We start from the raw sequence: 15,655 nt of genomic DNA, 5'->3' as shown, positions 1-15,655 counted from the left end.
CATCACTGGTAGGTGCTTTCGGACTGTATGTACGCTGTAAACTACTTTTCATCTATTCCCAGTAGAATACATAAACCCTTCTCACTTTTCCCCATTCACCAGTTCACAATAGTCTTTTTCCCAATTTTCGGCTATTATGCAGCTAGTTATACACATCTACTGTAAATTCTAATGAAAACATGTCTATGCTCCCTTACTAGGGTTTTCCTTTCTCTATAACTTTTAAAGCTGTGCCCCAACCGAAACTTTATTTCCTTTTTGGAGAAGTGACCCGGCTAGCATATACCTGCTTTATAGTACAAAGCTACACCTAAAAGAAATCATTTATTTAAAGATGACTACATACACCCCTAGAGATCTCCCATGTTATGGGCCTTACAGTATAACTACTAAATGTGGCAAACCAAACGTGACTGTAAGAAAAAAAGACAACAGTAAAGGCATGCTACTTACATACTGATCAGAGGTAGTTACTTTAACACCATATTTTGAGACAACCATGATGAAGTCTTCATCTGGGGGTACAAAGGGAAGTTTTCCATCTTGCTGCAAAGGATGATAGAACCATTTATACAAGGATGATTGCAGATTTCACTCCAATAAGTCCTTCTTGTGCACAGGCAGATTTACACATTTCTGACAAGGTAATTTTTGGCACATATTGAACAGATCTAACAAAACATTTTCAATGGTCGTTTCCCAACCCAAAAGGGAACAAATAATGGCGCTTTTCCACTGCATGGAACCGAACGGTTCGGCTCGCTTTTACGCTTTTCCACTGCATGGTACCGCATGGTACGGTGTTGGAACAGTACGGTGGCGCTTTTCCACTACATGGAACCAATCGGTACGGCTCGCTTAAACAGTACCACCTCGGTTGTGGTTCCAAGAGGGCTGTACCGATACCATATCCCACAATCCTTTGCATGCAGCCTTGATTGTTTGTCACTACTAGCCACTGATTGGTCAGAGAATCGTTGTCATCCCACCCACTTACTACTTTAGTGGAAAAGCAAACCGTACCGAACTGTTCCAACACCGTACCATGCGGTACCATGCAGTGGAAAACCAAGCAGGGCCGAGTGGAGCCGAGCTGGGACTTGCAGTGGAAAAGTGCCATAAGAGAAGTTTGTTGTTGGTGTTTACAGACACTTGAAATCAGACAGACACCAAACCAAAAAAAAAAATCACTGTGCAAACTGTTGGTGCTATATAAATCCAGTATAATAATACGATTTTCCCTATACACCTTCTCTTTGTTAATACAGGTGCTCTTTAAGTTTCATTATATCCTCATGCATACCATCCCCTCTCTGGCACCTCATTTTTCTTGCTTTCCTTCTCCTTTGTTTGGTCAGTTCATTACCTGTGCAACATCAATGTAATTGATCAGATCCAAAGGCCCCTGTAGAGGTTTGTTCTCCTCGGGCTGCACTCTTTCAATGGATCCCACATACTTCACTCTGAACTCGGCACATGGATCAGAATTAGCGGTGGCTTGTCCTGTGGGTGGCAGACAGGAAAGAGGTGAAGGATGGAAGGATCACTAGTACAGTACTCAGTAATAATTCTCAGTTACTTCTATTGTGTGACGCGCTCTTGTCCTGTACAGTCTGCATTGCTTCCATTGTGCATTGTGGGTTACAGAACAACCTCTGCAGAGATGAGAGGAAGTACACTTCCTGTCTGCTTCTTTCGTAAGATACGTAGATCTAAACTCAGCAATGTTGGGGGTGTGAAGCAAAGCTTAGACAGGAAATGATTAAACATTGAAATGCCAGCCTGGATTTCTCCTAACAGTGATCATTTATATTCATGATATCACTTTACACAACCAATAGAATATGATGGGCTATATAGAACCTGTTCCCAGTTCTTACAATTTAATAAAACTACACACCTTCATATACAATGCTATGGCGGAGATTTACTAAAACTGGAGCACTCAAAATCTGGTGCATCTGTGCATGGTGGCCAATCAGCTTCTAACTTCAGCTTGTTAAATTATGCTTTGACAGTAAAGCCTGGAAGCTGATTGGTTTCTATGCAGAGCTGCACCAGATTTTGCACTTTCCAGTTTTAGTTAATTTCCCCCAATATTTACTACAAGTGACACTTCTGATAGTTCATTAAATAGTAAAGTACATGTAACATATTATTAAAGTGGTTCTAAAGGCAGATGTTTTTTTATCTTAATGCATTAAGATATAAAACCTTCTGTATGCAGGAGCCCCCCTAATACCTACCTGAGCCCCATATAGATCCAGCAATGTTGCACGAGAGCATCGGCTGTCCAGGACTCTCCCTCCTCATTGGCTGAGCCATTGGCTCCCGCTGCTGTCAAAATCACTGAGCCAATGAGGCGAGAGAGGGGGTGGGACCAAGCCACAGCTCCATCTTTGAATGGACACACACAAAGCAGCGGCCCTGCTCAGGTGCCCCCATAGCAAGCTGAATGCTGTAGGGGCATTTGGCAGGAGGGAGGGGCCAGGAGCGCCAGCTAGGGACCCGAGAAGAAGAGGATCGGGGCTGCTCTGTACAAAACCAACTGCACAGAGCAGGTAAGAACATGTTTGTTATTTGTAAATAATAAAAAAAAAAAAAGACAAGACTTTAAGGCTCCGTTCACATGTGAGCGTATGGATCGCGGGCAGAACCGCCGCGGTTCCGCCCGCGATCCGGAGATTTATTGCAAATCGCGGGACGCCTAGCGTTGCCCGTTGATTTGCAATAGCCCCCCAAACGCCGAGCGATGTTGCCGCGATTTCCGCCTGCCGAATAGCGGCAACATTGCGCAAACAAAATCGCGGGACGCAATACGCTCCAAAGAAGTACAAGAGCTTCTTTGGAGCGTATTGCGTCCCGTGATTTTGTTTGTGCGATGTTGCCGCGATTCGGCAGGCGGAAATCGCGGCAACATCGCTCGGCGTTTGGGGGGCTATTGCAAATCAACGGGCAACGCTAGGCGTCCTGCGGTTTGCAATAATCTCCGGATCGCGGGCGGAACCGCGGCGGTTCTGCCTGCGATCCAAACGCTGACATGTGAATGCAGCCTAATATCACTCTAATGAATTTTGTTGTGAATTTGAAGTAATAGTCCATATATACAATGGACAGGTGGAAACCTTTTTATTTCTCTAGGAACAGAATGGAATCATTTATACACATTGAGGTCCGGTTCACACTTATGCGATGCGGGAAGGCTGTGAATCCGCAGCCTGTTCCCGCATCGCACACGCACCCCCGGCAGTTCACACTGCCATATGCGATACGCTGGGGGTGTCAATGTAATCTTAACGACACCCCCAGTTTGATCGCATATCGCAGTGCGATCGTGCAGTTCGCACAGGATCGGATCACACAAGTGTGAACCGCTGCGCGATCCGATCCTGATGCGGCTGCCAAAAAGGGTCCTGTGCGAGTTTGGTGCGGGTGCGAATTTAGCCATACAAAGTGTATGGCTAAACTCGCACCGCACAACCGATTGCATGTAATGAAGGAGCAGTGCGCTCCAACATTACATGCGAACCCCGCACTCGAGGAAGTGTGAACCGGGGCTAAATGATATGCTTGCAATAAATATCTGTGTCAACTGGTACTTCGGGTAAGGTGATGCACATTTATAAAGAGGTCCATATTTGCATTGCTTTCTGATGGAATCAGCCATATACAGTGCAGTTTGTCCATTTACTAAAGGAGAGTATTTGTAGTATTTTTTATACATATTTGTGAAGAGGATCGCCTTCATGTAAAATAAGTTTATCAGTAAGTCAGTATTATAAATAGGCTTGTTTTTATGTACGATTTATACTTGCATATGTTCTTGGGGATGGTACTGTAAGCTCAATATATACACTATATTATCAAAAGTATTGGGACGCCTGCCTTTACACGCACATGAACTTTTAATTGTATCCCAGTCTTAGTCCATAGGGTTCAATATTGAGTTGGCCCACCCTTTGCAGCTATAACAGCTTCAACTCTTCTGGGAAGGCTGTCCACAAGGTTTAGGTGTGTGTCTATGGGAATGTTTGACTATTCTTCCAGATGCGCATTTGTGAAGTCAGGCCCTGATGTTAGATGAGAAGGCCTGGCTCACAATCTTCACTCTAATTCATCCCAAAGGTGTTCTATCAGGTTGAGGTCAGTAAGGTTCCTCCACCCCAAACTCACTCATCCGTGTCTTTATGGACCTTGCTTTGTGCACTGGTCCAAATAATTTGGTGGAGGGGGGATTATGGTGTTGGGTTGTTTGTCATGGGTTGGGCTTGGCCCCTTAGTTCCAGTGAAGGGAACTCTTAAGCCATCAGCATACCAAGACATTTTGGCCAATTTCATGCTCCCAACTTTGTGGGAACATTTTGGGGATGGCCCCTTCCTTTTCCAACATGACTGCGCACCAGTGCACAAAGCAAGATCCATAAAGACATGGATGAGCGAGTTTGAGGTGGAGGAACTTGACTGGCCTGCACAGAATCCTGACCATGGCCCAAAAGAACACCTTTGGGATGAATTAGAGCACAGACTCAGAGCCAGGCCTTCTCATCCAACATCAGTACCTGACCTCAGTGCTTGTGAGAGCTTATATTCTATAGGCGAGGGTCAAGTGATCAAAAGATACTAACTGTGTATAGATGAGCTGATGGAGAAAATAAAACTTCAGTTTTTAGGTGGAGACAAGATAGGCTTCCCTAAATACATGAGTTTTCAGGGATCACCTGAAAGTGAACAGAGTAGGAGATGGCTATATGGACTGGGGTAGGGAGCTCCAGGAGATGGGAGAGGTTTTGGAGAAATCCTCACGGTAAGCATGAGACGTTAGTGAGGAAACTAGGGAGCAAGTTACGAGGAGTGTTTGGGCGATATTTTGAGATGAGGTTGGTGATATACCAAGAGGCAGAGTTGTGAATGACTTTGTATGTTGTTAGGATTCTGACTTTTATTCGTTGGTGTTTGGAAGACAATGCAGGGTTTGCTAGAGAGGGGTGGCAGACACTGAGAAATTGGTAAGTTGGATAAGTCTGGCAGCGGCATTTATGAAAGACTGAAAGGGGGGACAGTTTGTCTAAAGGTAAGCCATTGAAGAGCGAGTTGCAATAGTCGAGGTGAGAGATAACAAGGGAGAGAATCAGAAGCTTTGTAGTGTGGTTTAAGAATTTTGGGGTGGATTGGGACAAATTTTGGAGAGGTTATGGAGTGCAAGGTGGCAAGATTTGGCAATAATTGCACGTGGGGCCAGAAAGAGAGGTCCAACTCTAGGATTACACCTGGACCCCACATGAGGGGAGGAACTAATAGCTGTGCTATTGGTCTAGATGAAAAAGTCTGGGGAGGGGGACACAGGAAATTGAAATATTATGAGCTGATTTTTGGAAAAAATGTTTTAGAAAATTGTGTGACATCCAAACTAGGGATAGGCACAGACCAAGGCTGTGGTGGACATTTTCCAAAGAACAGACCTTAGTGAAGGACACCAAGGTACATTTCAAATTAAAACCATCAACAAAAACACTCTGTCTAGTCTCAGGCCTAGTTCTACAAGTACAAATAAGTTTAAAATAACATTTATATAAAGACATGGTATACAGTTATAACATTTTTAAAAGTTTTTCAAAATTCTTACCTTTTATATTTTTCGGTTGTATTGAGACGCAGCAGCAGCAACCCAGGTGCTCTCCCTTAGATCATGGTCCCCAGCGCTCTCCTATAAAGAAGGGTCCCCAGCGCTCCCCCTTAGATCAGGGTCCCCAGTTCTCCCCCTTAGAGCAGGGTCCCCAGAGATCGCCCTTTAGAGCGGGGTCCCCAGTGCTCTTCCTTAGATCAGGGTCCCCAGTGATCCCCTTAAGATCAGGGTCTCCAGTGCTCCCCCTTAGAAAAGGGTCCCCAGAGATCCCACTTAGATCATAGTCCCCAGTGCCCCCCCCATTAGCTAAGGGTTCCCAGTGATTCCCCTTAGATCAGGCTCCCCAGTGCTCCCCCTTAGAGAAGGGTCCCCAGAGATCCCCCTTCAGAGCAGGGTCCCCAGAGATCCCCCTTCAGAGCAGGGTCCCCAGAGATCCCCTTTTTAGAGAAGGGTCTGCAGAGATCCCCCTTTAGAGAAGGGTCCCCAGAGATCCCCCTTACATTATGATCTGATTCTTCTTAGTGGAGCTATAGCACATGCACAAGAAAGCTGAGGCACTGAGACCGGGCAGGTTTAGAGGAGGAAGTTCCGTTCTCCTTCTACCCTGAAGGTCAGGGCCTGGGGGCGGGGCAAGCACCTGATTCGTTGATGGGATCCTGGCATTGCTACCAACCAGCCACAAGCGCTGACAGGGTGGGCAGCGGCGAGGGAGGTGGATGCTTTCAGACAGCATATTCATCTGTCCTGCTCCTGCCTCCCAGACCCATTCCCCGTGGCCCAACACAAAACGGGTGGCCACAGACCCTGCAAGGACCACTCACGGACACCTTGCTGATCCGGATATCAGTTAGTAAACTAGTGAGGAAACTGAAGCAGTGAGGTGTGGAGTAGATTTGGGCGTTTTCAGAGTACAGATGGTTGTGGAGTCATGGGAGGCTCTCAACTGACTTATAGAATTTTAGGAGCGCATTTACAAAACACTGTATATGGGCATTCACCAAACATTCACTTCAGGTGAATCTTTTAGCTGCATGCGCTTTAAATGACAGTGAAAGATCAATCATGAGTGTTGCTTTATAAATATGTCCCCTAAATTCTACTTCACCGGTTTATTCAGGCACCCTTCACACCTTACTATTGCAGTGCATTAACATGTGTTGGGTCACCTGTTTTTGCAGCTCATTCAGTTTGAATGGGCAATCAGTGCACCCAAAACTCATGACTTAAGCAAATTTGTTGCATAAGGCTCGGTTCACATATATGCGAATCAGATGCGTTTTGAACCATATCCAATTCGCACAACATGAGAACCAGACTGGCCTTCAATGGAGCCGGTTCACATATATGCGGGCCAGTTGCGGTGAAAACTTTAAAAGGATCGTGTGCATTTTTCAGTCCGGTTCAGGTGCAGCTCCCACCCTCCATCCAGAACTGTCCTGCCTCCCGATGTCAGCTCTATGAGGATGACAGTGGTGGCGGCAGCTGAGGGGAAGAACCTGCTCCTAAATGGCGGGACCGCTTCAGTCCGGATGGGACAGTGACTCTGGACCGTGGTCTGCCATTTAGTAATGCCAGCCTTAGTGGAATACATTGGTGGGAATCCAGTCTTAATGAACGAGAGTCCTAACCCCACAAAGTAAAGCCATGTGCAGGTCAATAAAGGACATTTTTTGATTTTTTTCAAATGTAAATCTAAAGCAAGTTTGCTTTAGATTTAAAAAGGTGTTCCCAGACATGAGGTAATCAGTGCCTGGTTTGGTTACACTCAGATTGTGAAACAGTCTCATGTCTTATGGGTTTAGCAGATACCTGCATGTCGGACTGTCTTGTGAGGTCTATGGCCAGCCTAGGACCACAGAAGATGTTCTCATATTCAATGTGAAATTGTGTCAGCTTTCTTTGTAGAGGACCATTTAATTGCAGGCTGGAACTCATATAGGAGTGTGGAAGTTAATATTTTTTAATTATACATGGGGATAAAAACTCAATCTTAATCATTTTCAATATTTACTCTTTAAAAGAATAATAAATGCACTTTTTTTGCAGTTAAAAGAAATGTGCGTTTACAATTTTTTTTTTTTCTAGAAGCCTGGGAAGTATTGCAGACCACAGGTGCAATGCAGGCCTCCTGCAAACTGTCAGTGAATCTGTCTGCTGGTACCTTGTATGGGCAGGCAGTTACACAATGACAGAAAGAATCAATGAACTACCAGAGCGCTCAACATTGTAGTTCATTGAGAATTACAAGCTGTCAGCCGCAAACGCTGTTGGTACTTGTAGTTCATTCATATACAGAATTCTGTGAATGAATGATGCAGCCGTGTGTCTTTTCAAATAGTGACAGCGGGTGTGGGAAGAAGATCCTTGACCATCTGTCACGGGGGGGGGGGGGGGGGTGTAAATCGGGGAGTGACTGCAGGAGCGGGAACATGTTACATGTTCCACCCAAAAAAAAGGATGAGCTTATCCTTTAATTCTTGCACTGGTATTCAGTCCTTTTACAACCTGTTTAAATCCTTTTTCACTGGTTATTGAGCATATCAAAAATAAAAAAAATTGAAAAAAGAGCAAGCGAGAAAATTACTGTTGCATGCTGCAAATTTTTTTAAAACAGAAATAAAAATGCAAAAGGAACAAAAGTCTGATACTTGTGTTTATTCATATAGACAGACAGGGAATTAAAACGAAGGAGGCCCTGCATGGTGCTAAAAACCACATCCCGCTTTTAGGAAAAGTATCAAAAATAGACATATAAGTATTCATAAAGGAACTCACCATAGCTCTTGGTAGAATCTGTGTCCAGGCTAGCCACTGTGCTGGATCTGGAAAGGCCACCAAGACTTGAATCTACAGACTAGGAGAAATAACATTTACCATTACAACAGTCACTGTGTACATTCCAACTGCCAATTAAATAGCAACCCATAACATTAGAAGTGAGCTTTGGAAAAACCCAAGCCCGATGTCAGAACTAAGAAGATTCTTACAGCCAACAACCAGATGGAACCTTGGAGGTTTGTGTGTTATAGGTGATACAGGCCACAGGGAGAGACAGAAGGTCACATAGTACACAATACAGAAAGTGCACCATTCGCAACCCTATGTGCTGCGCTAAAGATTCTGACTGAAGGAACTACATTAAAGAGAAAATACAGATTTACTAAAAGAGTTTAAATCTTCACACAATAAACTAAGTAGATTACTTTCAATTATCCAATCATGTGAGAAGCAGATTCTTGTTTATTTCATCTGCATGTTTGGGTATTCAAAGTGAATACAGCTACAGTTTATTGCATGAAGATTCTCTACTCCTTTAGCAGGTTGGCCTTCATGAGTGAATCTGCCCAATCATATTCAAACTTCCAAGGCAGCTTTGACTCTGATTGGTGGGTGTGAGAAACAATGGTTCTGTTATATCAGGCTGTATGTGGCAGGCAGAATGGAGCCTGAAGTGTGTGTTCCACAATAATAAGCATGCGCAAGCCAGGATCACTTGTTTGCGGTGGATTGGCCTGGAGCAGTACAGCATAGCATGGACAAAAACTGTACCAAGCTGGGAGGCCGTGTTATCTGCATTTCAAAGTTACATTTTCAATTTTCACTGTCCCTTTACAGTGAATCGTTTTACTTTAACATGCTTGCTGGATAACATTAGTAGCTCACTTAATGAATGGTTTCACCTGTTGCATTGCATTTTAAACGGTTCTCCTTTTACCAGCTGTCGGTGCACCCAATGTATGTAACAGTTCCCCACACACGGCTACAGGCTTGGAAAGATCAGTTTGTAAATGGATAGAAAATTGGCTAAAAGATAGAATTCAGAGAGTAGTGGTTAATGTTGCTTACTCTGAATGGTCTAAGGTTATCAGTGGTGTACCCCAAGGTTCATTGTTGGGACCCTTACTTTTTAATATCTTTATAAATGATATAGGGTCTGGGATTAAAAGTAGCATTTCAGTCTTTGCAGATGACACCAAGTTTTGCAGTGGAATAACTTTCTTACAGGATGTCTCCAAATTACAATCTGACCTCAATGCACTGTTTTCATTGGGCAACTATGTGGCAAATGAGGTTTAATGTTGATAAATGTAAAGTTATGCACTTGGGGGCTAAGAATGTGCATGCATCCAACATACTAGGGGGAGCAGAACTGGGGGAATCCATAGTGGAGAAGGATCTGGGTGTTCTGGTAGATCCTAAGCTTATTAATAGATGACCTAGTAGCAGACCTCCTTACACAGATGACCTGGTATGTGAAGGGTACATACCTTACTCTTCGTACTGATCTCACTGCTCTGGGAACTGCTGCTGCTGTGTCGTTTTTTCCCCTTGCGGAACATTCTCTTATCTTAATTCCATCCGGACGTCCTGAGGGGGAAGAACAGGGTGATGTTTCATGAAATTGTTCCATTCACCATTGTCTATACAGTATCCAAGAGATACCATATATATATATATATATATATATATATATATATATATCTATTTATACATACACTCACCGGCCACTTTATTAGGTACACCTGTTTAACTGCTTGGTCACACAAGTTGCTAATTAGCCAATCACATGGCAGCAACTCAATGCACTTAGGCATCTAGATGTGGTGAGAATACTTGCTGAAGTTCAAACCGAGCATCAGAATGGGGAAAAAAAGGGGAATTAAGTGACTTTGAACATGGAATTGTTGTTAATGCCAGATGGGCTAGTCTGAGCATTTAAAGAACTGCTGATCTACTGGGATTTTCATGCACAACCATCTCTAGGGTTTACAGAGGATGGTCCAAAAAAGAGAAAATATCCAGTGAGCAGCATTTGCATGGATGAAAATGCCTTGTTGTTGTCAGAGTAGAATGGGCAGACTGGTTCGAGATGATAGAAAGGCAACAATAATTCAAATAACCACTCGTTACAATCAAGTAGAGCTGCACGATTCTGGCCAAAATGAGAATCACGATTTTTTAGCTTGGAATAAAGATCACGATTCTCTCACGATTCTCTGTGTAACAAAAAAAAATGGGGATAACTTTACTGTTACGTTTTTTTTTTTATTCATTAAAGTCTATTAATTGCGTTTGAAAGACTGCTGCACAAATACAGTGTGACATAAAATATTACAACAATCGCCATTTTATTCTGTAGGGTCTCTGCTAAAAAAAATATATAAAATGTTTGGGGGTTCTAAGTACTTTTCTAGCAAAAAAAAATGATTTTAACTTGCAAGCAACAAGTGTCAGAAAAAGGTCCAGTCTTTAAGAGGTTAAACTTCCTTTCTCCCTGGCAGAGGGAAGGAAAAGATACAATGTAATCATTTTGTTTATAGTTAGGCTCCGTTCACATGTCAGCGTATGGATCGCGGGCAGAACCGCCGCGGTTCCGCCCGCGATCCGGAGATTATTGCAAATCGCGGGACGCCTGTGCGTTGCCCGTTGATTTGCAATAGCCCCCCAAACGCTGAGCGATGTTGCCACGATTTCCGTCTGCCGAATCGCGGTAACATCGCGCAAAAAAAAAATCGCGGGACGCATTACGCCCAAAAAAGTACAAGAGCTTCTTTGGAGCGTATTGCGTCCCGCGATTTTTTTTGCGCGATGTTACTGCGATTCGGCAGGCGGAAATCGCGGCCACATCACTCAGCGTTTGGGGGGCTATTGCAAATCAACGGGCAACGCACAGGCGTCCCGCGATTTGCAATAATCTCCGGATCGCGGGCGGAACCGCGGCGGTTCTGCCCGCGATCCATACGCTGACATGTGAACGGAGCCTTACTGGGAGACTAATGCTGATAGGCGTTTGTTTGCGGGAGGCTTTTTTTTTTTTTTTTTTTCCCCACAGCTGTTCTCTCTGCAGCTATGCAAAGAATTGAGCATATGTCAGGTTTAGATCGTCAGGGGGGGTGAATCGAGATTGCGATTTTCATACGATTAATCGTGCAGCTCTACAATCAAGGTATGCAGAATACCATCTCTGAATGAACAACACATTGAATCTTGAAGCAGACAGGCTACAGCAACAGACAACCACATCTGGTGCCCCTCCCGTCAGCTAGGAACAGGAAACTGAGGCTACAATTGGCACAGGCTCAACAAAATTGGAAAACAGAAGATTGGAAAAATGTTGCCTAGTCTGATGAGTCTCGATATCAGCTGCGACATTCAGATGGTAGGGTCAGGATTTGGCGTAAACTACATGAAAGCATGGATCTATCCTGCCTTCAGGCTGGTGGTGGTGTAATGGTGTGGGGGATAGTTTCCTGGCACACTTTGGGCCCCTTAGAACTAATTGAGCATCGTTTAAATGCCACGGCCTACCTGAGTATTGTTGCTGACCTTTAGGACTACAGTGTACCCATCTTCTGATGGATCCTTCACGCAGGATAATGCACCATGTCACAAAGCTCAAATCATCTCACCACTGGTTTCTTGAACTGGACAATGAGGTCACTGTACTCCAATGGCCTCCACACTCCCAGATCTCCATCCAATAGAGCATCTTTGGGATGTGGTGGAGATTTGCTTCATGAATGTGCAGCCAACAAATCTGCAGCAACTGTGTAATGCTATTATGTCAATATGGACCAAAATCTCTGAGGAATGTTTCCAACTACTTGTTGAATCTACACTTCAAAGAATGAAGGTAGTTCTGAAGGCAAAACCTGGTACTAGCACGGTGTACCTAATAAAGTGGCCAGTGAATGTATATACTGTATATATATATATATATATATATATATATATATATATACACATATACATATATATATATACACACACACACACACATACATACATACACAGTATCTCAGAAAAGTGAGTTCCCCCCCCCCCCCCCCCCACATTTTTGCAAGTATTTTATTATATCTTTTTTATGTGACAACACTGAAGAACAACACTGATGTCTAGAGAAGAGAAGATGTTCCAGGTAACCTGCAAGAAATAAAAAAAAAAAATAGATGTGCATTTAACTTCTTCATATCCGCGCTATAGCCGAAGTACGGCTACAGCGCGGACTCGAATTTCCGGGAGGCCGTCTTTAAACGGCCTCCCAGAGACAGGCTCCCTGCGTGCTCCCGCGAGCGCGCATCGGGGAAAATCTGTGTCTGCCGTGTCCCTTGGACACAGCCAATCACAGATCGCGGTAAATGGCCAATCACAGCGGCCATTTACCACGTGATCGGCCCATGCAATGAGAGATGATCTCATATGTAAACATATGAGATCATCTCTCATCGCCAGCGCTCCTTCCTCACACAGAGACTGCAGTGTGAGGAAGGAGAGAGCCGATCAGCCCTTTGGAGACAAAAGAAAATGTAATCAGGGCACTGATCACCAGTGCCCTGATTACAACAAAGGTAAATAAAATAAAATGTGCCCACCATCAGTGCCCACAGTGCTCTCCATCAGTGCCCACAATCAGTGCCCATAGTGCTGCCAGTCAGTGCCTGCTCATCTAGGCACTGATGAGCACTGACTGGCAGCACTGTGGGCACTGATGGTGCTGCTCATCAGTGCCCATCAGTGCCACCCGTCAGTGTCCAGCAGTGCCGCCTCTCAGTGCCCATCAGTGCTGCTTCTCAGTGCCCATCAGTGCCGCCTATCAGTGCTCATCAGTGCCGCCTATCAGTACCTCCTCATCAGTGCCACCTCATCAGTGCCCATAAGTGCCACCTCATCAGTGCCCATCAGTGCAGCCTATCAGTGCCCATCAGTGCCGCCTCATCAGCGCACATCAGTGAAGGAGAAAAATGTATTTATTTTCAAAATTTACTCGCAGAAAATAAGAAAAACTTTTTTTTTTTCAAAATTTTCTGTATTTTTCTTTTTTTTTGTAAGAAATAAAAAAGCCAGAGGTGATTAAATACCAACAAAAGAAAGCTCTATTTGTGTGAAAAAAATGATAAAAATTTCATATGGGTACAGTGTAGCATGACCGCGCAATTGTCATTCAAAGTGTGAGAGCGCTGAAAGCTGAAAATTGGCCTGGATGGGAAGGGGGTGAAATTGCCCGGTAGGCAAGTAGTTAATGTAATTGAATAGTCTGGCGATGGCCTCTTCAAGGAGGATATAAGTGCACTTGTTTCTATGATTGAATTAACTCCTTAGGTTGGTTTTAATACTTCACTACATTTTATCATTCAAAGTGTCTTTACTGTCTTATGTAAATAAAATAAAAAATCACATGACACGATCTCTCTACCAGTTTTACAAAAACTTAGAAAAAGTGACTATTCTTTCCATTTTGTTTAATTGGTGGTTGTTCCCCTTTAAGCTGAACTCCAGGGAAATTAAAAAAATGCTTTATTGTAGTAGGGTTGCCCACTGGTAACAGTAAGTGGGGCTGCAAGGGTTAAATGTTTATTCCTAGGGGACCACAAAAGGCAGTTTTATCTACCCAATCCTCCTCTCCCACAGGCTCCCCACTGGCTGCTAGACTGGCCCCGGTGACATCTTCCCCCCTATGCCACAACCCGCATGACCGAGGTCATCAATACTCATGCAGAGCTCATAGCCCTACATTGGAGGTGAAAATGCCAAGGGGCACTCCACTGCTGGAGGGTAGTAGAGGAGAGCACAGGCTGCTGGGGAGAAGAGGTTCAGGTAAGACAAACTGCTTTTCCCATCCCCTACACCAGGGAACCTCAAACTACGGCCCTCCAGCTGTTGTGGAACTACACATCCCATGATACATTATAAAACTCTGACATTCACAGACATGACTAGGCATGATGGGAATTATAGTTCCTGAACAACTGGAGGGCCATAGTTTGAAGACCCCTGCCCTACACCAAAATGAACATTAAGGCTGGGTTTACACAGGCCTGGCTGCAGTTTGTAGTCTGGTGTGCTTTGTGTTTGTGTTTACAGGTGTGATTTAGGTGCAAATTTTTCCCTGAATTTGCATCTAAACCGAACCCAAAAACTCACAGGACCCTTTTCAAATTATCGCTGCAGCCGCCCCAGACATGTGTGAACCGGCTCCATTGAAAGCCGATCACACTCACATGTGATGTAAAACGCATCCAGTTCGCATATATCTGAACACAGCCTTAAAGTAATACTAAAGACAAAGCTTTCATTTTTTCAGTTTGTGATAGAGTGGAGGGGATTAGAATCCCTGTCAAGTTTTTTTTTTGCTGTCTATGCCCCCATTAGGGAGATTAACCCTCTCTAATTTGTCCTGTTATTACCAAAATTAAAAGAAAATCCACAATTTTAAATTGTCAACAAGAATAAAGGCAAAACTTCCAATGGGTACACTAGTTCTGGTAACAACCAGTATTTTCCTCACTTTGGAGAGATTTCCTTTCATTTCCTGTGGGACATGAAGTGAAGGGGGCACAGATGGCAGTAAGAAAACCCTTACAGGGGTTAGAACCCTCCCTAACACTCTATTAAATAAAAAGGGAGTACACCTGCATAGTGTAAGATCATTAATAACACAGTAATCCATTATTGTATTGTACTCACAAAAGAACTTGGTATAAACGCATGTCACAAATCATCCATAAAATCCTAAATACCTCCAACCAACATTCTGGGGGGTCCAAGTAGATGACAAGCTCAGCAATGGCATGCAATGCCAAGCTGCTGCAAGCAAAGCCAACAGAATACTGGCATGTTTAAAAAAAGGGGATTCACTCCAGAAATAAGACGATAATTCTCCCACTTTACAAGACTCTGGCCCGGCCACATCTGGAGTATTCCATCCAGTTCTGGGCACCGGTCCTCAGGAAGGATGTGCTGGAACTGGAGAGAGTCCAGAGAAGGGCAACAAAGCTAATAAAGGGACTGGAGGACCTCAGCTATGAGGAAAGACTACAAGCACTGAACTTATTCTATCTGGAGAAGAGACGCTTGAGAGGGGATACGATATCAATGTACAAATACTGTACTGGCGACCCTAGTATAGGGAACAAACTTTTCAGCGAAAGGGAATTTAAAATGACATGTGGCCATTCACTAAAATTAGAAGAGAAGCGGTTTAACCTTAAACTGCGTAAAAAGTTCTTTACTGTCAGAGCACTAAGGCTGTGG

The 15,655-nt window shown here is 44.0% G+C and overlaps 1 protein-coding gene across 2 annotated transcripts in view; it reads right to left on the bottom strand.

Annotated features, from left to right (window-relative positions):
- The window catches only part of ITGB1BP1 (integrin subunit beta 1 binding protein 1), a 28,491-nt gene that overhangs the window by 2,176 nt on the left and 10,660 nt on the right, over positions 1 to 15,655 (bottom strand). The window contains exons 2-5 of one of the 2 annotated variants that reach the window (XM_082249964.1): positions 9,892 to 9,991; positions 8,399 to 8,477; positions 1,367 to 1,503; positions 454 to 546 (exon numbers count right to left, since the gene is read on the bottom strand). In XM_082249964.1, the coding sequence (XP_082106090.1) occupies positions 454 to 546; positions 1,367 to 1,503; positions 8,399 to 8,477; positions 9,892 to 9,963 (381 nt within the window). In that variant the 5' untranslated portion in view covers positions 9,964 to 9,991. Of the gene's footprint in view, positions 1 to 453; positions 547 to 1,366; positions 1,504 to 1,579; positions 1,701 to 8,398; positions 8,478 to 9,891; positions 9,992 to 15,655 lie in introns of those variants that run through there. The other variant, XM_082249965.1, reaches the window with a different exon arrangement.

Source organism: Pelophylax lessonae (genome assembly GCF_965119305.1).
Source record: "Pelophylax lessonae genome assembly, chromosome: 3".
Taxonomy (NCBI): Eukaryota; Metazoa; Chordata; class Amphibia; order Anura; family Ranidae; genus Pelophylax; species Pelophylax lessonae.
Note: the sequence above shows the minus strand (reverse complement) of the source record. Positions and strands in the feature narration are given on the sequence as shown.